Source organism: Hemiscyllium ocellatum, assembly GCF_020745735.1.
Source record: "Hemiscyllium ocellatum isolate sHemOce1 chromosome 27 unlocalized genomic scaffold, sHemOce1.pat.X.cur. SUPER_27_unloc_1, whole genome shotgun sequence".
Taxonomy (NCBI): Eukaryota; Metazoa; Chordata; class Chondrichthyes; order Orectolobiformes; family Hemiscylliidae; genus Hemiscyllium; species Hemiscyllium ocellatum.
The window spans coordinates 5,642,421-5,668,179 of record NW_026867476.1 but is presented as its reverse complement, the minus strand read 5'-3'; the positions used below and the strand labels follow the sequence as shown (position 1 = coordinate 5,668,179).

At 44.6% G+C, this 25,759-nt stretch overlaps 1 protein-coding gene across 4 annotated transcripts; it reads right to left on the bottom strand.

The window, feature by feature from the left end:
• Positions 1–1,944: 1,944 nt before the first annotated feature.
• Positions 1,945–24,969, bottom strand: LOC132807014 (uncharacterized). Of its 4 annotated transcripts, XM_060821293.1 has the most exons (4): positions 24,822–24,969; positions 19,947–20,045; positions 8,784–9,087; positions 1,945–4,985 (listed from the first exon to the last, which is right to left on the bottom strand). In XM_060821293.1, the coding sequence occupies exon 4, from the start codon at positions 4,185–4,187 to the stop codon at positions 2,571–2,573; it is 1,617 nt and encodes a 538-aa protein (XP_060677276.1). In that variant the 5' UTR covers positions 4,188–4,985; positions 8,784–9,087; positions 19,947–20,045; positions 24,822–24,969; the 3' UTR covers positions 1,945–2,570. The 4 variants fall into 4 exon arrangements, with proteins under 4 accessions (XP_060677276.1, XP_060677277.1, XP_060677278.1 ...); XM_060821294.1 differs by lacking the exon at positions 8,784–9,087; XM_060821295.1 differs by lacking the exons at positions 8,784–9,087; positions 19,947–20,045.
• Positions 24,970–25,759: the final 790 nt, after the last annotated feature.

Genomic DNA, 25,759 nt, shown 5'->3' with positions numbered 1-25,759 from the left:
TTTGGCAAATAGAATTAAGGAGAATCCAAAGGGATTCACAAATATATTAAGGACAAAAGGGTAACTATGGAAATAATAGGGCCCCTCAAAAATCAGCAAGGCAGCCTTTGTGAGGAGCTGCAGAAAATGCGGGAGATACTAAATAAGTATTTTGTATCAGTATTTACTGTGAAAAAGGATATGGAAGATGTAGACTGTAAGGAAATAGATGGTGACACCTTGCAAAATATGTCCAGATTACAGAGGAGGAAGTGCTGGATGTCTTGAAATGCATAAAGGTGGATAAATCCCCAGGACCCAATTAGGTGTACCCAAGAACTCTGTGGGAAGCTAGAAAAGTGATTGCTGGGCTTCTTGCTGAGATATTTGTATCATCGATAGTCACAGGTGAGGTGCCGGAAGACTGGAGGTTGGCTAATATGGTGCCACTGTTTAAGAAGGGTGGTAAGGACAAGCCAGGGAACTGTAGATCAGTGAGCCTGACATCAGTGGTGGGCAAGTTATTGGAGGGAATCATGAGGGGCAGGATGTACACATATTTGGAAAGGCAAGGCCCAATTCAGGATAGTCAACATGGCTTTGTGCGTGGGAAATCACGTCTCACAAACTTGATTGAGTTTTTTGAAGAAGTAACAAAGAGAATTGATGAGGGCAGAGCGGTAGATGTGATCTATATGGACTTCAGTAAAGCGTTTGACAAGGTTCCCCATGGGAGACTGATTAGCAAGGTTAGATCTCATGGAATACAGGGAGAACTAGCCATTTGGATACAGAACGGGCTCAAAGGTAGAAGACACAGGGTGGTGGTGGAGGGTTGTTTTTCAGACTGGAGGCCTGTGACGAGTGGAGTGCTACAAGGATCGGTGCTGGGTCCTCTACTTTTTGTCATTTACACAAATGATTTGGATGTGAGCATAAGAGGTACAGTTAGTAAGTTTGCAGTTGACACCAAAATTGGAGGTGTAGTGGACAGCGAAGAAGGTTACCTCAGATTACAACAGGATCTTGACCGGATGAGCCAATGGGCTGAGAAGTGGCAGATGGAGTTTAATTCAGATAAATGCAAGGTGCTGCATTTTGGGAAAGCAAATCTTAGCAGGACTTATACAGTTAATGGTAAGGTGATAGGGAGTGTTGCTGAACAAAGAGACCTTGGAGTGCAGGTTCATAGCTCCTTGAAAGTGGAGTTGCCGATAGATAAAGCATTTGGTATGCTTTCCTTTATTGGTCAGAGTATTGAGTACAGGAGTTAGGAGGTCATATTGCGGCTATACAGGACATTGGTTAGGCCACTGTTGGAGTATTGCATGCAGTTCTGGTCTCCTTCCTTTTGGAAGGATGTTGTGAAACTTGAAAGGGTTCAGAAAAGACTGCAAAGGATGTTGCCAGGGCTGGAGGATATGAGCTGTAGGGAGCGGCTGAACAGGCTGGGGCTGTTTTCCCTGGAGCGTCGGAGGCTGAGGGGTGACCTTATAGAGGTTTACAAAATTATGAGGGGCATGGATAGGATAAATAGACAAAGTCTTTTCCCTGGGGTCAGGGAGTCCAGAACTAGAGGCCACAAATTTAGGATGAGAGGGGAAAGATATAAAAGAGATCTACTGGGCAACTTTTTCACCCAGGGAGTGGTACATGTATGGAATGAGCTGCCGGAGGAAGTGATAGAGCCTGGTACAATTGCAACATTAAAGAGGCATTTGGATGGGTATATGAATAGGAAGGGTTTGGGGGGATATGAGCCAGGTGCTGGCAGGTGGGACTAGGTTGGGTGGGGATATCTGGTCGGCATGGATGGGTTGGACTGAAGGGTCTGTTTCCATGCTGTACATCTCTATGACAGCCAATGGGATGAATGGTCTAATTTCTGCTCCTATTGTGCAAGCCCAGCCCGAGCTTGCTGGCTTCTTGTGAACGCCTGTCCAAGAACAGAGAACCACCACTTGATTAATAGCGTCAACAGTACTGTCTTTATTCAAGATTGCCAGTATACACGTATACAAACAAACTTGGGAGCAGATCCACGCTAGCCCACGCCGGATGCTAGACAGTAGTTGCTCGCCTTCGATTGGGAACATTGTCATATTTATACAGAAGTTCTCACGCAAGACAGTTTCCCGTGTCACGGGGTTATCACAAAGTACGTTAATCAAGTTATACTTAAATGTAAAAGTACACATCAGGAATGTTCTAAGTCCGACATACAGACTTAAGTTAAGACCTCAAGTTAAGACATTAGCATTTTTCTGAAGATAAGCTATTAGCACCTTCTTTAGTTAAGACATCAGCATTGTTTTAAAGTTAGACATTTAGGCACCAGCACCCTTCTGGTAACTGCCCCTTGACCTGGTGCTATGTACTATACCATTTTCGGACATGTGGGAACGGACTTGTTTATTCAGCTTGTTTCAGGGAACCTTACAAGTTGCTGTGTTAGCAGTTTGTGTTTCGCTCAGCATGTCGGTCAGTACAGCCAATGCCCCACAAACATTGACCATTTTAACCGACATGCCGAGCGCCATTTTCTATATGGTCACTGTGTTTATTTCCAACTTATCATTCCTCCCTTTTTATCATTTTATAATACGTTGAAGTCGGGCAAACTCCTTGCCTGTTTCTACATCTGAACCGTCATCAGTCGAAAGTGTAGATATCAGCCCTTCCTTCTCAGTCCATATCGGGCTTGACTCTTTGTCACGTCGGCGTCGTTCGGGACAAGTCTGACAACTTCTTTTGATAAGGGCCCAAGCGATTCGGATACAAATACAGATGCCAAGAATGATGGCCAGAATGGAGAGAATGTCCAGCCCAATAGAGTTTAGCCATCCCAGCAGCTGACATAGTAGATTCCACCAGGCACAGGCCTCATCTGAGACTGTGTGGTCCAGATCATATGCCCTAGTGGCAACGTCGTTAATTAGTGAAGTGTCATTATATACAGCCGAGCTCTCATCCTCAATACAGGTACAGCACTCAGGGCCAATAATTGCACATGCTCCCCCTTGGCTTGCTAGGAGATAATCTAAAGCCATCCTTTTCTGTAAGACCACCATTCGTATGGCAACCTGTTCGTGTGCCAAATGACCCAGGGCATCCACAGCAGCTCTGGCCATTGCCTCAAGTTCGTGGCTGAGATCGCGGATCTGGTCCAGGGCTTGCTTAACCCCATAATTGGGCAGAAGGGCGCCAAAGAATCTGCTCCAAAATGACTGTTGGTGGAACAGGTCTCTCTGGCCTCGAGTATGAGGTTTGTAATTTGAATTAAGGTCGTGCCACTTCTTCCACTCGCTATTAACTTCTGGGGTTGAATTCAATAACCGGAATGCTGGGAGGTAATATATCAGCGCACAGGTGCCCTTAAACTCAATGGGTAGGTATTCATAGGCTGTGTGATTGCATAACCAAAATGTCCCGTTAAGTGCAGGCGTAATGCTGTGTTTAGCATGAAAGAGGACAGCACCCATGCGGCTTGTAGGTGCAACGGGATGAGGCTTTTCGTTAACACACTGGTCCCAATCGTCTTCTGGGAAGCCCTCAAAGGGGTCTGACTCGGTTTCGTCCTGATATATTATTTCCTGGCATCTGTTGTCTTCTAAGTCCCCCATGTCATGCGTTCCTGTAGCACTGCGAATGCACCATTTAAATTCCGGCACCACCGCGACTGCAAAACCTTTCGGTATCACTTGCCAAGTGTTATAACAACGCCTGAGGTAACCATAATGGATTGGATACTGGTCAGAAATGTCTCTATAGGGAATAAGCTTTGGGATTTGTTGGGTACGTTTATAGGTAAGACTGCAGAGTTCATCCTGACTCGTAGGGACTGCCATCATGAGGAATCCGGACCCTACCGAGTGTGGGCCTGGGACGCAGACTATTTTGGTATTCTTTCCTCCATTAGTCTGATTGTCAAGATGATTTTTTAATTTTTCAAGGAAGCCAGTAAAGGTGTTGCCGATAAGACTCGTTGCTCTCGGTGGATCGCTTCGTTTCTTTCGGTGGGTCTCAAGGAAACGGTGCGGTAGGCGGGCGAGGTTTTTGGACTCTAAGCAACCGGGAAAGTTGAACAAATAAGTTCTGGGGTCCGCTGCTGTATTATTCACAAAGGCATGGCAACAAGTGCGTGTATCACTTAGGTGCGTATAGGTGTCACCAGATTTGGTGCCATTTCCGCGTAGGCACACATACATTACTTCCTGGCAGGTGCCAGTGTTATGAGTTGTTATATTATGGGGACATTCCGTCCTGGCATCCAGAGTTGTGATATTATATTCAGGGCACCACTGTCTAAGTCCTGTTAAGTTTTGCAAATGCTCTACGCAATCCTGTGACCATGCAATATTTTGGATGACTATGCTGCTATAGTTAAAAGTGGCATTGGAGTAATCGGGAAAGCCGATCAAGGGACAAATTGTCTGGTTAAACCCACTGTTATCTGAGCCATGATGATCACACGTGACGTTCAATCTGACCTGAACTATTCTAGTGGGGCCTGTTATTCAGCGTTATGCTATTCTCCTGTTTCCATATCCACCAATCCCCGGTAAGGTTGCAAGGGATAGCTAGGGCCTGACTGGACTCTCTTATTTTATTAGACTGGGTATCTGTCACTCTGGGCAGTGGTAAACTCATTGGGTGGATGCTGGTAGTTATTTTGTTACTCATAGTACTCACGAAGTCCCTCGGGGCTATTACAGCACCATTGGGGCCACCAGAAACAATGCTTGATGCCAAACTCACAAAATCATTAGTCATATTAGTAGTAACATCTATAGAATGTGAAGTCATCGCGGGGGTGCCTGTTTTTATCCAAGTATCCGCGGTGACTGCACTAGAGTTGCTTGTAGGCCCTTGGAGAGTGGGAGGTGCACCGCTGGTGGTGTTACTGGTCTGCGTTGATGTCCATGTCGCTGTTAGGCAGAGGCCAAAGAGGAAGAGGGTAGTTTTCATCGTTTCACTTTCCTTCAGTCTTCCTTCCTTAGTGGCACCTATGTCAAGGGAAGAGAAAATACATACAGCAGTAGCTGCCCCTTATTCTCATTCCTCCCCAATAAGCTTGCAATGGTGTAGGCTGATCCAGGCTTTACGACCTTCAACCTTAACAGCAGTAGGGGTGGTAAGGAGGACTTGGAAAGGGCCCTCCCACCGGGGTTCCAAGCCGTGCTTTCTGGCAAAGTTTTTGATCATTACAAAGGTGCCAGGTCGGATGTTTGGAGGCAACGGCAAATCCGACCGCAAAGGCCTGGCAGCTTTAACCATCGCATGGTTCATGCGTAAGGCATCAGTTAAGGATAAAACATAGGAGATCATCCCATCCGACATCTGATGGATGTCAACAGGAGAATCAGAGAAGTCAGAGCTAAAGGGAGTGCGGAGGGGCCGCCCATACAAAATCTCGGTGGGGGAGAGACGGTGGGCCCCTGCCGGGGACACCCGGAGTTGAAACAAGGCAATGGGCAAATTTTGGAGCCACGAGAGACCATTGTCAGCTGACAGTTTGGCCAATTTGGATTTCAAGGTCTGATTAGCCCGTTCCACCACTCCCGCGCTCTGAGGATGGTAAGCACAGTGGAACTGCTGCTTGATATTAAGAACTTTACAAAGTTCTTGACTAACAAGGGCCACAAAGTGAGGGCCATTATCGGAACTGAGTGTCCGCGGCACACCAAATCTAGGAATAATCTCCTTGAGTAAAGTCTTAACAACAGTGTCAGCCTTGTTATTGGCTGCAGGATAAGCCTCAATCCATTTACTAAAAACATCGACAATAACTAAAACATATTTACACTTGGCCGTCCTGGGTAGCTCAATGAAGTCCATTTGCAACGTGTCGAAGGGGCCTTCAGGCAGCGGGGTTCTACCCTGTTCACAGGGGACCCCCTTGCCGGGGTTATGCTGCATACATGTCAAGCATTTTTTGGTTTGTGCTCTAGCCAATTGCAGAACACTGGGATGCCACCAAGATTCCCAGACTAAATCTGCAGTTTGTCTAGCCCCACAGTGCGTTAAGTGATGGACGACATCGACCACCCAGACGGCTAGAACATCAGTCATACACACCTGGCCTGCTGGGGTTTTCCAAAGACCGTCAACGTCCTTGAAACATCCCAGATCAGTCCATTCATGAAGTACATTGTCAGGGGCGTCCCCCTGTAAAGCAACAATATCAGCGGTGGAGGGAGGCTGCTTGTCAGGAACTGAGGCCCTAATAGATTTCCTCTGAACCATCATAGAGGAGCCAGGGAGCTCCGTAGCCTGTTTAGCAACTTCATCTGCCTGTTTGTTTCCCATAGAAACTGGATCCGTTCCGGCAGAGTGCGCGGAACATTTAATAATGGCCAATTCGCGAGGACTTTGAATGGCCTGTAACAAATTAATAACTTCCTCCCTGTGTGCGATGGGGGTCCCAGACGAGGTGAGGAAACCTCGATTTTCCCATAGTGTCCCAAAATCATGGGCAACCCCGAAAGCATATCTAGAGTCAGTATAAATATTAGCTGTAAGTCCGGAGGCTAGCTCACATGCCCTAGTTAATGCAATTAATTCAGCTTTTTGAGCGGATACCGCGGGTAGGAGGCGACGCTGCTCCACAATCCTGCCCCCCGCATCTACTATACCATATCCAGCCACACGTTCTCCATTCTTGTTTACAGAGGAGCTACCATCCACAAACAAAGTAACATCGGGATGTGGAAGGGGGCGGTCAGTCAAGTCAAGTCTGGGCCTAGTGTCTAGCATGATTTTCTGGGCGCAATCGTGAACGGGGACAGGAGTCTCAGCCCGGTGGAGGGGGTTGGGGATGGGATTCCACGTTCCTAGAACTAATTCCCTTATCTTCCCATCCTGCACCCAGCCTCAGGTCTGACAATGCTATCTCCACCGCTTGGTTGGCCAACCGTTTGTTCTCGTTAATATTTTCATCAAATTTTGCACATGCAACCTTGAGCTCATGGAGGGTCAAAGGAAGCCCATCCTTGGTGACACTTAACCCCCTTTTGGTAGCATTATGTAACCAACTGTTGTAAACCTTCTGCTCGTGTTGTTTTTTAGCTTCCTCTTTCTTTTTTAAGCATGCATTTCTTAGTTTGGCCATAATTTTCTTACCCTTCTTTCCCCCTGTTCCCTTTTTCCATACTAACTCCGTAGCTCTCTTTACAATCTCCAATTTCCACGTACCCCCTACAGGCCATTCGTCGGGTCCCAATTTTTCTGTTAGCCATCCTGACAATTTCCTGAGTGACTGCGCATCCTCAGGATATTCTGCGCAGACTGTTACAATTAATGATCCCGGATCCTCACATTTATCCATTAACTGTACCATAATGTTCCCTAAACTTTGTGGGTGGTGCTTTTATGAGATTCTGCTCAAAAGACCTTAAACCCTCTCACACAAACGTACTGTGGTGCTTTTATGGGGACTCTAACCCCAAGGGACTTTAAACCCGTACGTAGGAATAGGAATAATGTGATCAAGGATAGTCAGCATGGTTTTGTGAAGGGCAGGTCGTGCCTCACAAACCTTATTGAGTTCTTTGAGAAGGTGACTAAGGAGGTGGATGAGGGTAAAGCAGTAGATGTGGTGTATATGGATTTTAGCAAGGCGTTCGATAAGGTACCCCATGGAAGGCTAATGCAAAAACTACGGAGGTATGGCATTGAGGGCGCATTAGAGGTTTGGATTAGGAATTGACTGGCTGGAAGGAGACAGAGGGTAGTAGTTGATGGACTAGGTTCATCTTGGAGTGCAGTTACTAGCGGTGTACCACAGGGATCTGTTTTGGGACCGTTGCTGTTTGTCATCTTTATAAATGATCTAGAGGAGGGGTTTGAAAGCTGGGTGAGCAAGTTTGCGGATGACACAAAGGTCGGTGGAGTTGTGGACAGTGAAGAAGGATGTGGCAGGTTACAGCGGGATATAGATAGGTTGCAGAGCTGGGCAGAAAGGTGGCAGATGGAATTCAATGTAGCTAAGTGTGAAGTCATTCACTTTGGTAGGAGTAACAAGAAGATGGATTACTGGGCTAATGGTAGGCTACTTGGTAGTGTGGATGAGCAGAGGGATCTTGGTGTCCATGTACATAGATCTCTGAAAGTTGCCACCCGGGTAAATAGTGCTGTGAGGAAGGCATATGGTGTACTGGGCTTCATTGGTAGAGGAATTGAGTTCCGGAGTCCTGAGGTCATGTTGCAGTTGTATAAGACTCTGGTGCGGCCTCATCTGGAGTATTGTGTGCAGTTTTGGTCGCCATACTATAGGAAGGATGTGGAGGCATTGGAACGAGTGCAGAGGAGGTTTACCAGGATGTTGCCTGGCATGGTAGGAAGATCGTATGAGGAAAGGCTGAGGCACTTGGGCCTGTTCTCATTGGAGAAAAGAAGGTTTAGGGGAGATTTGATAGAGGTGTATAAGATGATTAGGGGTTTAGATAGGGTAGACACTGAGAACCTTTTACCGCTAATGGAGTCAGCTGTTACTAGGGGACACAGCTTTAAATTAAGGGGTGGTAGGTATAGGACAGATGTTAGGGGTAGATTCTTTACGCAGCGGGTTGTGAGTTCATGGAATGCCCTGCCAGTAGCAGTGGTGAACTCTCCCTCCTTATGGTCATTTAAGCAGGCATTGGATAGGCATATGGAAGTTATTGGGCTAGTGTAGGTTAGGTAGGATTTGGTCGGCGCAACATCAAGGGCCGAAGGGCCTGTACTGCGCTGTATTTTTCTATGTTCTATGTATCTAACTACTCTTATTTCTACCCGTGCTCCCAGCGCTTTTTAAAGTTTCCTACCTTCTATAGTGCTCCCAGCGCGGTGGTGGTTCCTTTCAAAGGCTGTTCATGGGTTCGTTCTGGATCCCATCCGGTAGCAGTTCCTGCTGCGGTGAGTTGGATCTAGGTCTGCCCCTGGCTTGGGGAGACACTAGTCGCGAGTCCCAAACGGTATACTCACGTCCTAGTTGGGCCCGTGTCCACCTCGCCTCGGCAAGACCGTATCCTGTTCAACCGTCACCAGGAGCCGCCTTCCGTTGGGATCCCACCGCTGCCACCAAAATGTGGAAGCCCAGCCCCGAGCTTGCTGGCTTCTTGTGAACGCCTGTCCGAGAACAGAGAACCACCACTTGATTAATAGCGTCAACAGTACTGTCTTTATTCAAGATTGCCAGTATACACGTATACAAACAAGCTTGGGAGCAGATCCACGCTAGCCCACGCCGGATGCTAGACAGTAGTTGCTCGCCTTCGATTGGGAACATTGTCATATTTATACAGAAGTTCTCACGCAAGACAGTTTCCCGTGTCACGGGGTTATCACAAAGTACGTTAATCAAGTTATACTTAAATGTAAAAGTACACATCAGGAATGTTCTAAGTCCGACATACAGACGCCAGCATTACCTCAAGTTAAGACATTAGCATTTTTCTGAAGATAAGCTATTAGCACCTTCTTTAGTTAAGACATCAGCATTGTTTTAAAGTTAGACATTTAGGCACCAGCATCCTTCTGGTAACTGCCCCTTGACCTGGTGCTATGTACTATACTATTTTCGGACATGTGGGAACGGACTTGTTTATTCAGCTTGTTTCAGGGAACCTTACAAGTTGCTGTGTTAGCAGTTTGTGTTTCGCTCAGCATGTCGGTCAGTACAGCCAATGCACCACAAACATTGACCATTTTAACCGACATGCCAAGCGCCATTTTCTATATGGTCACTGTGTTTATTTCCAACTTATCACTATGTCCTATCTCTTGCTGTCCTGGATTCAATGGGAGTGGGAGCAGGAGAAGGTCATTTGGTCTTTTGAACTTGCACCAGCATTAAACAGATCATAATGGGATATTGATCTACCAACATCTCGGTGGATAGGCTGGGACTTTTTTCACTGGAGCACAGGAGGTTGAGAGGTGACCTTAGAGAGGCGTATAAAATCATGAGGGACATCGATGAGGTGACCACCGGGTATCCTTTCCCTAGAGTGAGGGTAACAAGATAATGCAGCAAATTTGAAGGAGAGAGGAGAAATATTTTATAAAAGGCATGAGGGGCACTTTTTTTTTAACACAGAGAATAATTGGTATGTGAAATGAATATCCAGAAGAAGTGATGGATGCAGTTCAGTAACAACATTTAAAAGACGTTTGGATAACTACATGAATAGGAAAGGTTCATAGGGATACGGGCCAAACACAGGCAAGTGAGACTAGTTTAGTTTGTGAATATAGTCAGCATGGAGTAGTTGGACTGAAGGGTCTGTGCTGTCTGATACTATAACTGTTGTAGACTGGTCTTAAAATCATTTTCTCACCTTCCCCCATAACCATCTACTTCTTTTCTGTTCAAAATCCAGATGAACTCAGCCTTGAATACATTCAATGACCCCCCTAACTGCAGGAAGACATCCCCACTTCTGAATTCAATTCCTCTTGCTAATATACCACTTGCCTTGCTGATTGCTTGCTGCACCTGTCTGACAACTGGCAGTGACTGGTGTAGAAAGGATGCTGAGGCCCCTCTATACATCCACACATCATTCCTGTGCTCAAAATGTTGACTCTTCTGCTCCTTGGATGCTGCCTAACCTACTGTGCTTTTCCAGTACCACACTTTTTGATTCTGATCTCCAGTATCCGCAATTCTCAATTTCTCCACATCCCAATACATCACCATTTAAATAATAAGCCTCCTTTCTGCTTTTTTTTCCACAGCAAAGGCTAAAATTTCACATGGTGGTACTGCATTTGCCACATGTTTGCAAATTGTGGTCTTCTGTACATTGGGGAGACCAAGTGTAAACTTGGGGAATGATAATAGACAATAGGTGCAGGAGTAGGCCATTCTGCCCTTCGAACCTGCACCACCATTCAATATGATCATGGCTGATCATCCTCAATCAGTATCCTGTTCCTGCCTTATTTCCATAACCTTTGATTCCACTATCCTTGAGAGCTCTATCCAACTCTTTCTTAAATGAATCCAGAGACTGGGCCTCCACTGCCTTCTGGGGCAGAGCATTCCACACACCCACCATTCTCTGGGTGAAGAAGTTTCTCCTCGTCTCATTCCTAAATGGCCTACCCTTTATTTTTAAGCTGTGTCCTCTGGTTCGGGACTCACCCATCAGCGGAAACATGTTTCCTGCCTCCAGAGTGTCCAATCCTTTAATAATCTTATACATCTAATCAGATCCCCTCTAGTCGCTCCAATCTTTCAACATAAGATAGTCCTGCCATTCCAGGAATTGACCTTGTGAACCTACGCTGCACTCCCTCAATAGCCAGAACGTCTTTCCTCAAATTTGGAGACCAGAACTGCACACAATATTCCAGGTGCGGTCTCACCAGGGCCCTGTACAGCTGCAGAAGAACCTCTTTGCTTCTATACTCAATCCCTCTTGTTATGAAGGCCACCATGCTATTAGCTTTCTTCACTACCTGCTGTATCTGCATGCTTGCCTTCATTGACTGGTGTACAAGAACACCCAGATCTCTTTGTACTGCCCCTTTACCTAACTTGACTTCATTTAGGTAGTAATCTGCCTTCCTGTTCTTGACACCAAAGTGGATAACCATACATTTATCCACATTAAACTGCATCTGCCATGCATCTGTCCACTCACCTAACCTGTCCAGGTCACCCTGTAATCTCCTAACATCCTCCTCACATTTCACCCTGCCACCCAGATTTGTATCATCAGCAAATTTGCTAATGTTACTATTAATACCATCTTCGATAGCATTAATATATATTGTAAAAAAAGCTGCAGAACCAGCACTGATCCCTGCAGTACCCCACTGGTCACCGCCTGCCATTCAGAAAGGGAGCTGTTTATCACTACTCTTTGTTTCCTGTCAGCCAACCAATTTTCAATCCAAGTTAGTACTTTGCCCCTAATACCATGCGCCCTAATTTTGCTCACTGACCTCCTATGTGGGACTTTATCAAAGGCTTTCTGAAAGTCCAAGTACACTACATCCACTGGATCTCCCTTGTCAATCTTCAGAGTTACATCTTCAAAAAATTTTTGGTTCGCTGAGCGTAGCAGCTGGATCGGCAGAGACGGAACAGACCTCCCAATCACCACCCATTTTAATCCCCCCTCCCACTCTCTTTCTAGCATGACCATCTTTGGCCTCTTCCATTGTCACAACGAACCAAACTGCAAATTGGAGAAACAACACCTCATTCTCCACCTGCGCAGTCTACAGCTCAGAGGACTCAACACTGATACCTCCACTTTCAAATAACCTCCCTTCTCATTCCCCGACTCCCTTCTGAGCCTAGACAGCTCATTTCCACTGGTCCACGCCACCAACTAGGTCGTACCCTCGGCTTATCTTCACCTATCCCCACTTCACCACACTGCCCCTTGCACTCCATTTATCTGCATCTCCCCTACACCAGGCCCCAGTCCTGAAGAAGGGTTACACCCGAAATGTCAACTTCTCCACCTCCTGATGCTGCCTGACTTGGTGTGTTCTTCAAGTCTCCTGTCTGTCTATTTTGCTAATTGAGACATAGACCTGCACCATCGTTTCCAGAGTCTGTCCCCTCCCGGATTTATTCCCATTCCTATCAATTGCTGCAAGTCAATAATTGAATCCCAGAATGAAAAACAAATAGAAAATAGACTGCCGTACTCACAGATCTTGGACAGAGGAAGGAATTTGCCGTCTAGGCGAAGCTCAATCTTTATTCAGAGAGAGGAACAGGAGTAGAAGCTTCAAAAGCTCATGGACCAAAGTCCGCATTCAGACAATGGGGTGGCTCTGATTGGCAGGAGGACCAGACCCCTTCCGGTCCTCCAGGATTCTCTATTGGTCAATCAAGAAAAGGTCGCGCGCCTTTTTTTGCGGACAGCGATGAGCATGCCCAGTATTTTGCTGACACCGGCAAACATGCGCAGTATGTTCTACGTGGGTGGTGTTACTGGCAAATTTTAAAAGAGTCCAAATGCCGAAAGAAAATTAAAAAGGACAGAGCCACAATTTTTTCCCCTGTGGTTCGACATTTTATCTCGTTGCTCAACGTTTGTATGTCTTTTCCCCTTGTTGAGAGAGAATGTGTCCCAATGAGCTGTCTGTGGGAAGGAGCTGTAACTAGTTACACAGATTCTATTCCCTATCGACACTGGAGATTCATCAGATCAGTCGCAGTGGGGAGATGCCGTTCTTCAAAACATTATTTCCCATTAACAAAAACATATTCACGCTGCCTGATAACCTTGAACTTATACGAGTGCCCTGTCATAAAAACTTTAATAATAGCTTTGCACATTTTCCCTACGATATATATTAAGGTAAATAGTCTCCTGTTCTCGGTCTCTCTTTTTGTAGAAAGGAGTTTTCCAATCTAAAGAAACCTTCCCTGAAACTAATGTGGTTTGGAAAATTAAAACCAATGCATTAACTATTTCACTAGCCAGTTTTTGTTAGAGTCTAGGATGAAATCCTTCGGGTACCTGGGACTTGTCAACCCGTAGTTCCAACAGTTTGCTCAGTATTACTTCCCTAGCAATTGTAATTTTCTTCAGTTCCTCCCTCCCTTTCAATTCCTGCTTTACAGCTAGTTCCAGGGTGTTTCTTGTATCCTTCTCTAGTAAAGACATTCAAGCTCTTTCAATTCATCTGCTATCTCTTTATCCTCTGTTGTTGAGTCCCCAGACTCATTTTCTACAGAACCAACACTTATTTTGTGGGCAAATCTTTCCTCTCCAGAAAGTCTTGGTACTTAACACGATAAAATTCACTTTGAAATATTGTTCATTCAAACTTTACCAAGCACACCCTACAGATTTAAAATCCCCCAAACCCAGTTTTGTTATGATTTTTAATTTTGAAGAAAAATTTAAATACCCAGTGATTAACTGGAAGAACTATACACTAAGTTTTCACATTTTTAAATAAAAAAAACCAATTAATTGGAGTAACTTGGCGGAATAGCATGTTTGGCCTTAAATTGCAAATCTAGTTTTCTTTCATGTGATGGAGCAGGTCCACACCAGGGAGAGGCCATTCACCTGCTCCGTGTGCGGGAAGGGATTCATTGATTGGTCTTCCCGGCGGAAACACCAGCCTGTCCACACTGGGGAGAGACCGTTCACCTGCTCCGTCTGCAGGAAGGTATTCAGTCAGTTATCCCATCTGTTCAGACACCAATCCAGTCACGGCGACTAGAGAACGTTTGGAAGCTTTGTGGGTGTGACTTCTATTAGTATTCAAGGGGGCATACATTCCTTGGTGAATTGAATCCCTATTTAAGACACATTTACTGATTTGGAACATACAGTGGAGTTGGGAGGTGCATACGTGTCATGTTTATCTCTGTGAAGAAATTTACCCTGTGTAAAGATTGGCTCCGTTTTCTCCCTTTCCATGAGGCTGTGAGGACGGTAATATGGTGTGAGATGTTGTATTATAAAGTGGTCTCTTTACTAACCCACTCACAAACGCTTTCTATTTACTCATTCATAAGTCTTTTCTAACCTGCTCACAAGAGCCCTGTATCTAATAATTCTGCATTCCCGTTTGATTCATTCATAACTCATGCCTATAATGCGCCCCATTCATAAAACCGCGGTTTTGTAATCTATTTTAATATTACAAGATAGACTAAATTAAAACACCTTTCAAGTCATTCCTACTTTTTCGCACCTTCAACCCTTATCAGCTCTTGTTACAAGCAGTGTTTAGGCTTATTTCTACATCAAAAGCTAACTCTGAACGCAGTAATTTATTCAGAACAATACCATCCCATGCCATCTTGTCTCCATGAAGAATTATGATATTAATCAGTCCTTGCCAACCACCTCTTGGGATCTGCACAGATACAGAGCATCAAACAGTTTCCTCAACTCACAGCCACTGTCCCCTTTAAGAAACTGACTATCTAGACTGCACTTCTGTGAAATTGCAGGAATGAATGAAACTCACGTCGGCAAATACTAAAGAAATCTCACAACCCAGCTGCAGTAAGCAGTTTAATATCCTTTATTCTTTTATTCAGTGCAGGCACAACGTCCAACTTATATAGAGCATGCAGGCCTAGTATTTTTACGAACATTTGCAAGCTTAAAAGACTAAAGGATTAACACCTCTTAATTCAGCAAGCAGACCACACAGACAATCTCAATCCTATCGGGAGTAGCAGCCAGCGTTTGTGTACAGTAGATAAAACAATGGGACACCATAGTGATGGAGTGTTAATCTCTGTAAGAACTGTATGTAAAGAGGCTGCTGTAAGGACGGTATTTTGCGATTCCATCACTATCTCAAACTTGTGCAACTTGCAGTTGCTGAATGAAGAGGCTATTTTCGCCAGTCGCTGATTTTGGTCGCTATTTGAACACGATCAAAGTTTGGGAGAAGATTTGTAGCTCGGGTACTCGTTGTTGTGGTTCTGTTCGCCGAGCTGGGAATTTGTGTTGCAGACGTTTCGTCCCCTGTCTCGGTGACATCCTCAGTGTTTGGGAGCTTCATGTGAAGCGCTTCTGTGAGCTTTCCTCCGGAATTTGTAATGGTTTGAATCTGCCGCTTCCAGTTGTCAGTTCCAGCTGTCTGCTGCAGTGGTCGGTATATTGGATCCAGGTCGATGTGCTGGACCCAATATACCGACCACTGCAGCGGACAGCTGGAACTGACAACTGGAAGCGGCAGAGACAAACCACTACAAATGCCGGAGGAAAGATCACAGGAGCACTGAGGATGTCACCGAGACAGGGGACGAAACGTCGGTAACACAAATTCCCAGCTCGGCGAACAGAACCACAACATTTGAACACGATCCCACAACGGGAACAGAGAATGCTTGCCCAGTGCTGAAGGTTGGACAAAAAGGACAACTAAAGTTTCTGACGGCGGCTGACAATCTGAGTGGTGCTTGTGAGAAATGCCCGGAGCTATTTGGAAATTGTCAGGATCTGGGTGACCCAATGATGTTGTGTACTCAGAGCCTGGGAACAAGTGGCAGGGTGGAGGGGGGAATGTGGACACAGGTTATGTCCCCACCATTGAGCTGGACAGTACGGAATCTGACCTTTCCATCCAACTCGGCCACTCTGATCAATTTGAAATTAATCTCATCCTATGTGCCAGAATTTGTACCATACATCTCTCTCATGTATCCATCCAAATGACTTTGAAATGTTGTAATTGTACCAGTCTCACCACTCCCTCGGGTAGCTCATTCCATACATGCATTACCTTCTGTGTGAAAAGGTTACCCCTTAGATCCCCCTTCCCCTCTCACCTTAAACCTATGCCCTCTAGTTTTGGACACCAAAGGGTCTGGTTCCATGCTGTACAGCTCTATGAATCTAGTGTAAGTAGCAATATTTTGGTGGTACACACTTGATGGGCCAAAGGGCCTTTTCTGTACTGTATGATTCTGTGATCAGAAAACTCCTGTAGGGTTCCACAAAAAACATGCCTCTCTGTGCTTCATGATTTTATAAACCTCTGCAAGGTCACCTCTCAACCTCCTCCAATGGAAAAGTCCCAGACTATCCACCTAGATGTATTCAGTTATGATCTGTTCAATGCTGGTGCAGGCTTGAAAGACCAAATGGCCTAGCCCTGCTCCCAATTCTCTGACTGTGTCCAGGACAGCAAAAGAAAATAAGAGATCGGAGCAGAAATGAAGCCATTCAGCCCATCAGGTCTGCTCCAGTATTCAATAATGGCTGATAAGTTTCCCTACCCCATTCTCCCACTTTCTCCTCGTAACCCTCGATCCCCTTGATACTCAAGAACATCTCCATCTCAGTCTTAAATATCCTCAGTGACCTGGCCTTCACAGCCTTCTGTGACATTCACAGATTCACTGCAATTTGGCTGAAGAAGTTTCTCCTTATCTCCATTCTAAAAGGTCTTCCCTTTACTCGGGTGACTGTCCATGTGGAGTTTACACATTCTCCCTATGTCTGCGTGAGTTTCCTCCGGGTGCTCTGGTTTCCTCCCACAGACTAAAGATGTGCAGGTTAGGTGAATTGATCATGTTAAATTGCTCATAAGTGTAAATATCGGGGAATGGGACTGGGTGGGTTACTCTTCGGAGGGTCGGTGTGGACTAGTTAGGCCAAAGGGCCAGTTTCCTCACTGTAGGGATTCTATCTAATCTACTCTAAGGCTGTGCCCACTGGTTCTAGTCTCTCCTTTGAATGGAAACATCTTTCCAACTTCCAGTCTGTTCAGGCCATTCAGTATTCTGTATGTTTCAATATGCTGACTGTGATCTCAAACTAAACTTGTCCCACCTGCCAGTTTTTGGTCCATGTCCCTCTAAATCTTTCATATTCATGTAATTCTCCAAACATCGTTGTATCCATACCTGCATCCACCACTTCTTCTGGATGTTCATTCCACACACAAACCACTCAAAAAAAATGCTCCTCATGTCTTTTTTAAAAAATATATTTTGAAATCTTTTTAAAATCTTTCTCCTTTCATCTTAAGACCTTGCTCCCCAATTTTTAAACCCCCACCCTCAGGAAACGGCACCTGCCATTCACCTCGTCGAGACCCCTCATGGTTTTTTAAACTTGTTTCAGGTCACCTATCAACCTCCTGTGCTCCAGTGAAACAGTCTCAGCCATCCACCTAGCTATAAGTATATTCATATCTAGTTATGATCTATTCAATGCTGGTGCAGACCAAAAAGCCTACTCCTGCTCCCAATTCTCCCACTGTGTCCAGGACAGCAAGAGACTGTAAGACATACGAGCAGAAATTAGGCCCTTCAGCCCATCAGGTCTGTTCATACCATACGATTGTGGCTGATCAGTTTCTCAAACCCATTCTCTGGCTTTATTCCCATAACCCCCAATCTCCTTGATACTCAAGAACCTATCTAGCTCAGTCTTAAATATCCTCAGTGATGTGGCCTGCACAGCATTCGTTGGCAATGGATTCCACGGATTCACCATTCTCTGGCTAAAGAAGTTCCTCCTTATCTCCAGTCTAAAAGATCTTCCCTTTATTCTAAGGCTGTGCCCTCGGGTCCTAGTCTCTCAGATCAATGGAAACATCTTCCTAATGTCCACTCAGTTCAGGCTGTTCAGGGTTCTGTGTGTTTCAGTTAGATCCCCCCTGAGTGTGGGCCTGTTAATTAGCATGAACCAGACCCTTCAGGGTGAAGTACAACAGAGATTAGGTTCAACAAAGTGAGAATGGAGGGAGAGTGTGTCAGATGGAGATTTTGAGGTTCTAGGGAATGAGAGAGGAAAAAGAGTTCACTATCAATTCGAATTGATTGGATGGATCAATGGGCCGAGACTGGCATATGGAGTTTAATTTAGAGATATGTGAGGTTTGTACTTTGGTCAAGCAATCCAGGCATGACCAACACACTTAAGGGGTGTGTTGCAGAACAAAGAGACCTTGGAGTGCAGGTTCATAATTCCTTGAAAGTGATAGATAGATAGGACAGTGTAGATAGGACAGTGAAGAAGGCATTTCCTATGCTTTCCTTCATTGATCAGAGCATTGAGTAAAGGAGTTGGGATATCATGTTGTGGCTGTACAATGCATTGGTTAGCCCACTTTTGGAAAGTTGCATGTAATTCTGGTCTCTGTCCTATAGAAGGATGTTGTGAAATTTTGAAAGCACTCGGAAAAGATTTACAAGACAGTTACCAGATTTGGAGGGTTTGAGCTACAGGGAGAGCCTGGGATAATTTTCCTTGGAGCATCGGAGGCTGAGGAGTGATCTTATTGAAGTTTAAAGGTGCATGAATTGGATGAATACCCAAAGTCTTTTTCCCAGGATAGGGGAGTCCGAACCAGAGGGGCAGGGGTTTAACTTGAGGTTTAAGAGGAAAGGGACCTGAGGGGCAACATTTTCACAAAGACAGTGGTGCATGATGGAACGAGCTGCCAGAGGAAGTGGTGGAGGCTAACACAATGATCACATTTAAATGGCATTTGGATGGGTCCATGAATAGGAAGGGTTTAGAGGGATATGGGACAAATGCTGGCAAATGGAACTAGATTAATTTTGGATATCTGATCAGCATGGATGATTTGGACTGAAGGGTCTGTTTCCGTGCTGCATGACTCTAATCGTCTTTGGTGAAAGCAGAAGTGTGGTTGTGAAGACTGGACTTTCAGAGCAGCTCTCAAAGATGTTTTGCCCTTCCTGCGAGCAGAAGTTACAGTCAAATGTTTCCTTTGTGAGACAGAACTGAGTGACTGATTACATCTGGGATTTTGGTGGAAAGTGGGAATTCATTGCACTGTGGGGATGAAGACCTACCCTATCCAATCATTTCTGCTGATGGTTGAGACGAGGCTGAGCAAGTCTATAGCCTTAAAACTTGTCCATTAAACGTTTAGACTAAAATGTAATGTTGAATTAAGACACACTTGCTGCACACTATAAAATAGACAGGCAGGGAGGCTCAGGGAAAAAAAGGGGGAACCCAAGTTATGCAGAAGATAAAACATCTGTTCTCACCAAGTGACAACAGGATGCTCAAAGGCAATTAAGAACACTTGCCTTAACATCAGTGAATCTGTGTAAACAGGACACCGAGAGATAACATTCACGGCTGTTCCCTTGTGATATTCACGACAGTGATTGATTCTGATCCTGAAATGATACTCGGTACTATCAAAAGCCTTGTAATTGATGGTCAGGTCCTATCAATTATAATGGATTCTTATTACCCCTTGCAAGCTAGGCAGACAATGAGGGAAAAACATCTTTTCTATTACAAGTCCCTAACTTGAGAGTTCAAAAGGACACTAAGAGAGAGAGAGACAGACAGAGAGACCATTTTAGTGCTGGGACGGCTTAGATTACTTACAATGCTGAAGCCAGTAGAACATTAACTCTTTGTGCTTACTTGCTGCGGATTGAATTTAATTGTATGTTTGAGACTTTGATAATTTTGCGTAGCCATTACTGATTAGGAAATGCAAACTCTGTAAAAGGTAATATTGATGCTGCTTTAACTTACTTGCTGTTCTTGCAGACCATTCTACAGACCTCACAGACTGCCCCACTGTCAGTTCTAATTAATCAGATCTTATGTCTTATTTGAATTTGATTCACAACCCTGAAAAGAAAGCATGTTTAATTTGAGACTAATGAATCAGTTTAAGTGCAACTTTACAGTAACATTTCAGCCTCAGGTACAAAATGATTCAGTGTTTAAGATACAAAGCAGGAATCAGCTCCCAGCTTAAAATTATTCTAAACCTAACATTGAAAAGATTCTGACACAATCGGTCGGGAAGCCATTTTATGGTCAACAGTTTGCCCTCCTTGCTAAGTCGCCATTTTGTAAAACAAATGTATCAGATATGGGAGCTCTGCAAGGTTACCTTATGCCATCTCCCACTTGATTTAGACTGGTACTTCTTTATAGGAAATTATCTCGCCAGCTAACTCAGCTGGATTTGTTTATCCCACCTGAGGAAGTGCAGGAGTGATCAGTCTCTCGCACACAGATCTGTCAATTCACTTTTCTTCCTTATGAATTATTGTCTTTTACTGTTATCTGTCTAATTAAGAACATGCAGTGCTTTTTGTAAACATTTTGTATAACGGAAGCCTGTTTGAGACAGTACAGCAGAGTAGCCTGCCAGGGGTCTCGAAGAGCCGATATTCTACTCTCCTGGGTTATTAGAGCCCAGTTAGTTTAGCTTCTCAGTAACAGTGTTATGCTTTAACAGTGATGCTATTGGTAAGTGACTAAAATTAAACTAAACTATCTGTAAGAGGTTTTTTTTTATTCCAGACTTCCAAAAAGTACGATCTCCGGGACAAATCAAGAGAGGCTTACCGGTTCAATTCACAAGGGATTCCCAGGGCCATCTCAAATCTGTACTTTAACAACCTTATTGAAGTTTATAACGGGCATGGATAGGCTGAATACCCAAGGTCTTTTCCACAGGGTAGGGGAGTCCAGAACGAGAGAGGCACAGGTTTAAGGTGAGTGGGGAAAGGGACCTGAGGGCAACCTTTTCATACAGAGGGTGATGCATGTCTGGAAAGAGCTGCCAGAGGAAGTGGCGGAGGCTGGTACAATGACAACATTTAAAAGGCACCTGGATGGGTGCATGAATAGAGAGATATGGACCAAATGCTGGCAAAAGGAACTCTTTTAATTTGGGATATCTGGCCAGCACGACTAGTTGGACGCAACGGTTTGTTTCCACGCTGGATGACTCTATCGTCTTCGGCGAAAGCAGAAGTGTGGCTGTGAACACTGGATTTTGAGAGCAGATTTCTGAGGTGTTATGCCCTTACTGGGAGCAGAATAAGTTGCAATGAAATCTTTCATTTGTGAGACATCAAATGAGTGAGTACATCCAGGATTTTGGTGGAAAGTGAGAATTCATTGCACTGTGGGGATGAAGCACTACTCTATCCAGTCATTTCTGCTGGTGGCTGTGACTAGGCCTCAAGATTAGGGGGAGTAGATTTAGGACAGAAGTGAGGAGGAACTGCTTTTCCTGGAGACTAGTGAATCTATGGAATTGTCTGCCCAAGAAAGCAGTAGAGGCAGCTTCATTAAATATGTTCAAGACACAGTTGGATGGGTTTTTGTATGGTAGGGGAATAAAGGGTAGTTGGGATAATGCAGGGAGGCGGAGCTAAGACGATGTAAAGATCAGCCATGATCTTAATGAATGGTGGAGCAGGCTGGATGGGCCAAATAGCCGCCTCATGCTTCTATTATTATGAAACTATAACCCTGCATTTCCCATGGCTAACCCACCTAACCTGCATATCCCTGGACACAATGGGCAATTTAGCATGGCCAATTATATCAAGGCAGGTGAGCAATGTAGTGATGTGGAAAATGTACATCACAGAGAACGATAGAAAGGGACAAGGAGAGTAAATATACCAGCAATCAAAATTGGTTTTAAAGATCACAAAAATTCAGAACATGTGCTGCATTGTAACAAAAGTGAATAAATTGCACACATTGAAGAGAATAATTATGATCTGTGACTCCTTGCAGAGACATGGCTTCAGGATAATAAGGATTGGGTCCTAAATATCGAGGGGGTAGTCAAATGGGAAGCTCGGTCAAGGAAGAGGGTTGGCACTGCTAATCAAAGCACTGATCACTGGTGTCAGCTCGGGTTTCAGGTCCTGATTTTTCTGTCCTCTGTTGAATTCCCTGTTCCCACAGAATAAGAGATCGGTTTGTTCTCAGCTCTGCTGGATTTCTGCTAAAGCTTTTACCCCTCCTTTTACATCTTCTGGAACAATAAAACATTCAATCGACATCCAACCCACAATCTCCCAGCCTGCCAACCATCCAGACCCAGGGTGTAGTCACAGCAGGGAATCAAACAAGAAAAATGAAACAAAATCATAAATAAATAGGCGCTTGTGCTTAATGTTTGTTCATGAGGAAGTAAACCAGAAATAGGGTTCTCCCAGGATTCTTACAGTGCCCTACTAGAGGAATTATGTCACCCTTACATCTAACTTATAGTACCCAGTTATGATTTACAACATTTACACCAACAGAAATAAAGCATCTGTTATCAAATAGACATAAAGATATACAGCACGGAAATAGACTTTTTCTCTATCTCATGCATGCACACACACACACACACGTCCATGGGAGTGATTTTGTATTTGCAGCATGATGTTTGCAGATACATTCTACTTTGCTCAAAAACTACACAATCTGCAGGCAGTCAATACATATAATATTTTGTAAATTCCACTTTGACAATAGGCCCATTACTTGACTTGGATGTGAACATGAGGTATAGTTTGCTGATGACACCAAAACTGGAGGTGTAGTGGACAGCAAAGATTATCTCAGATTACAATGGGATCTTAATCAGATAAGCCAGTGGGCTGAGAAATGTCAAATGGAGTTTAATTTAGATACATGTGAGGTGCTGCATTTTGGGAAAGCAAATCTTGGCAGGACTTATACACCTAATGGTAAGGTCCTAGGGAGTGTTGCTGAACAAAGAGACCTTGGAGTGCAGGTTCATAGCTCCTTGAAAGTGGAGTCGCAGGTAAATAGGATACTGAAGGCAGCGTTTGGTATGCTTTCCTTTATTGGTCAGAGTATTGAGTAAAGGAGTTGGGAGGTCATGTTGCGGCTGTACAGGACATTGGTTAGGCCACTGTTGGAATATTGCGTGTAATTCTGGTCTCCTTCCTAACGGAAGGATGTTGTGAAACTTGAAAGGGTTCAGAAAAGATTGACAAGGATGTTTCCAGGGTTGGAGGACTTGAGGTATAGGGAGAGGCTGAACAGGCTAGGGCTATTCCCTGGAGTGTCAGAGGCCGAGGGGTGACCGTATAGAGGTTCATAAAATTGAGGGGCATGGATAGGTTAAATAGACAAAGTCTTTTCCCTGGCGTTGGGGAGTCCAGAACTAGAGGGCATCGGTTTAGGGTGAGAGGGGAAAGATATAAAAAAAGACCTAAAATGCAACGTTTTCAAACAGCGGGTGGTACATGTATGGAATGAGCTGCCACAGGAAGTGGTGGAGGCTGGTACAATTACAACATTTAAAAGGCAACTGGAGGGATAAGGGCTGGCAGATGGGACTAGATTGGGTTGGGATATCTGGTCGGCATGGCTGGGTTGGTCCGAAAGGTCTGTTTCCGTGCTATACATCTCTATGACTCTATCACCAGTCTGACTGAAGATCGAAAAACAGACAGACTCTGACCTTGCACCTTTAATGCATTGTTTGAGCTGAGATGTCACCTTTTGTCATGAAAACCTTAGGCTATCTTGAAGGTGCCCTACAGGAAGTTCTGGAATTTACATAATGATAGCTGCAACCTATTCTAATATATGAAACACTGAACAATCCAAGTTTGTTCAATATATCATTTCAGTGGCAGGACACTGTAATGTTTTTCTATAAATTCTGTGCCTTATGATCTTATTCTTCACAACCACCTGATGAAGCAGTGCTTGTGTTTCCTAATAAATTGTTGGACTTTAGCCTAGTGTTGTGTGATTTTTAACATTGTCCAGATTAGGGTGGATTGACCACGCTAAATTACCCATAGTGTCCAGGGATGTGCAGGTTAGGTGTATTAGTCAGGGGTAAATGCAGAGCAATAGGAGTAGGGGAATGGGTGTGGGTGGATTACCCTTTGGCGGGTAGGTGTGGAGTCTTTGGGCTGAGTGGCCTGCTTCTGCACTGTGGGGATTCTCTGAAGGAAAAGGAATTTTTACCAACAATGCAGGGCAGCGCAGGCACAGTGCGGGGCCCGCTGTTGGCCTTGCCCCACCCGCCCCCCCCGTTCCAATTGTTGACATCACAATGGCCCTGTCAATTTCAAAGTGAAACTCGCTCCCATCTCTAACACCTCCCTCCCCTTCCTGGACTTCTCCATCTCCATTAATGACGACCGACTTGACAATGACATTTTTTACAAACCCACCGACTCCCACAGCTACCTAGATTACACCTCTTGCCATCCTATCTCTTGCAAAAATGCCATCCCGTATTCCCAATTCCTCCGCCTCCGCCGTATCTGCTCCCAGGAGGATCAGTTTCTTTAGAGACCGCAATTTCCCTTCCCATGTGGTTAAAGATGCCCTCCAACGCATCTCGTCCACATCCCGCACCTCTGCCCTCAGACCCCACCCCTCCAACCGTAACAAGGACAGAACGCCCCTGGGTGCTCACCTTCCACCCTACAAACCTTCGCAAAAACCAAATCATCCGCCGACATTTCTGCCACCTCCAAAAAGACCCCACCACCAAAACTGAACACAGTATTCGAAAAGTGGCCTAACCAATGTCCTGTACAGCCTCACCATGACCTCCCAACTCCTTTACTCAATGCTCTTACCAACAAAGCAAAGCATACCAAATACCTTCTTCACTCTTCTGTCTACCTAAGACTCCACTTTCAAGGAACTGTGAACCTGCACTGTTGAAGTACATATATGAGATAGCCCAGGGAATCCGTTATGGACTCAGACCCGTAAGCCTCTCTTTCTTGGGTCGTCCCAGAGATCGTACTCTTCAGAAGTCTGGAATAAAAAAAAACGCAGAGACAGATTAGTTTAATTTTAGTCATCCCCTTTATTTACCAATAGCATCACTGTTACGACATAACACTGACACCTATAAGCTAAACTAACTAGGTTCTAATAAACTAGGAGAATAGGGTACCAGCTGTTCATGTGCCCCAGCAGGCTACTCCAATCAACTGATACATAGTGACTTCCTTTATACAAAAGTTTACAAAAACATTGCATGTTTTTAATTAGACAGATAACAGTGAAAGACAATAATTCGTAAGGAAGAAATGTTAATTGACAGGTCTGTGTACACTTGACTAATCACTCCTCAGGCCATGACTTCTTAGCAAGGAGGGCAAACGTTTGACCATAAAATGGCTTCCCGACACATTGTGCCAGAATCTCTTCAATATTTGGCCGAGAATAATTTCTAAGCGAGGAGCAGACTCCTGCTTTTTAAGCACTGAATCATTCTGTACCTGAGGCTGAGATGTTAACGGAAGGTTGCATTTAAACTGATTCATTAGTTTTCGAATTAAACATGCTTTCTTTTCAGGGTTGTGATTCGAATTCAAACAAGACACAAGAGCTGATTAGTTAGAATTGACAAAGGGGCAGGCTGTAAGGTCTGCAGAGTATTCTGCAAGAACAGCAAGTTAAAGCTTCCTCAATATTACCTTTTACAGAGTTTGTATTTAATAACCAGTAATGGCTACTCAATATCATCATTAGTCCCAAAATGCAATTAAATTCAATCCATAGCAGCTATGCACTAAGAGTTAATTTTC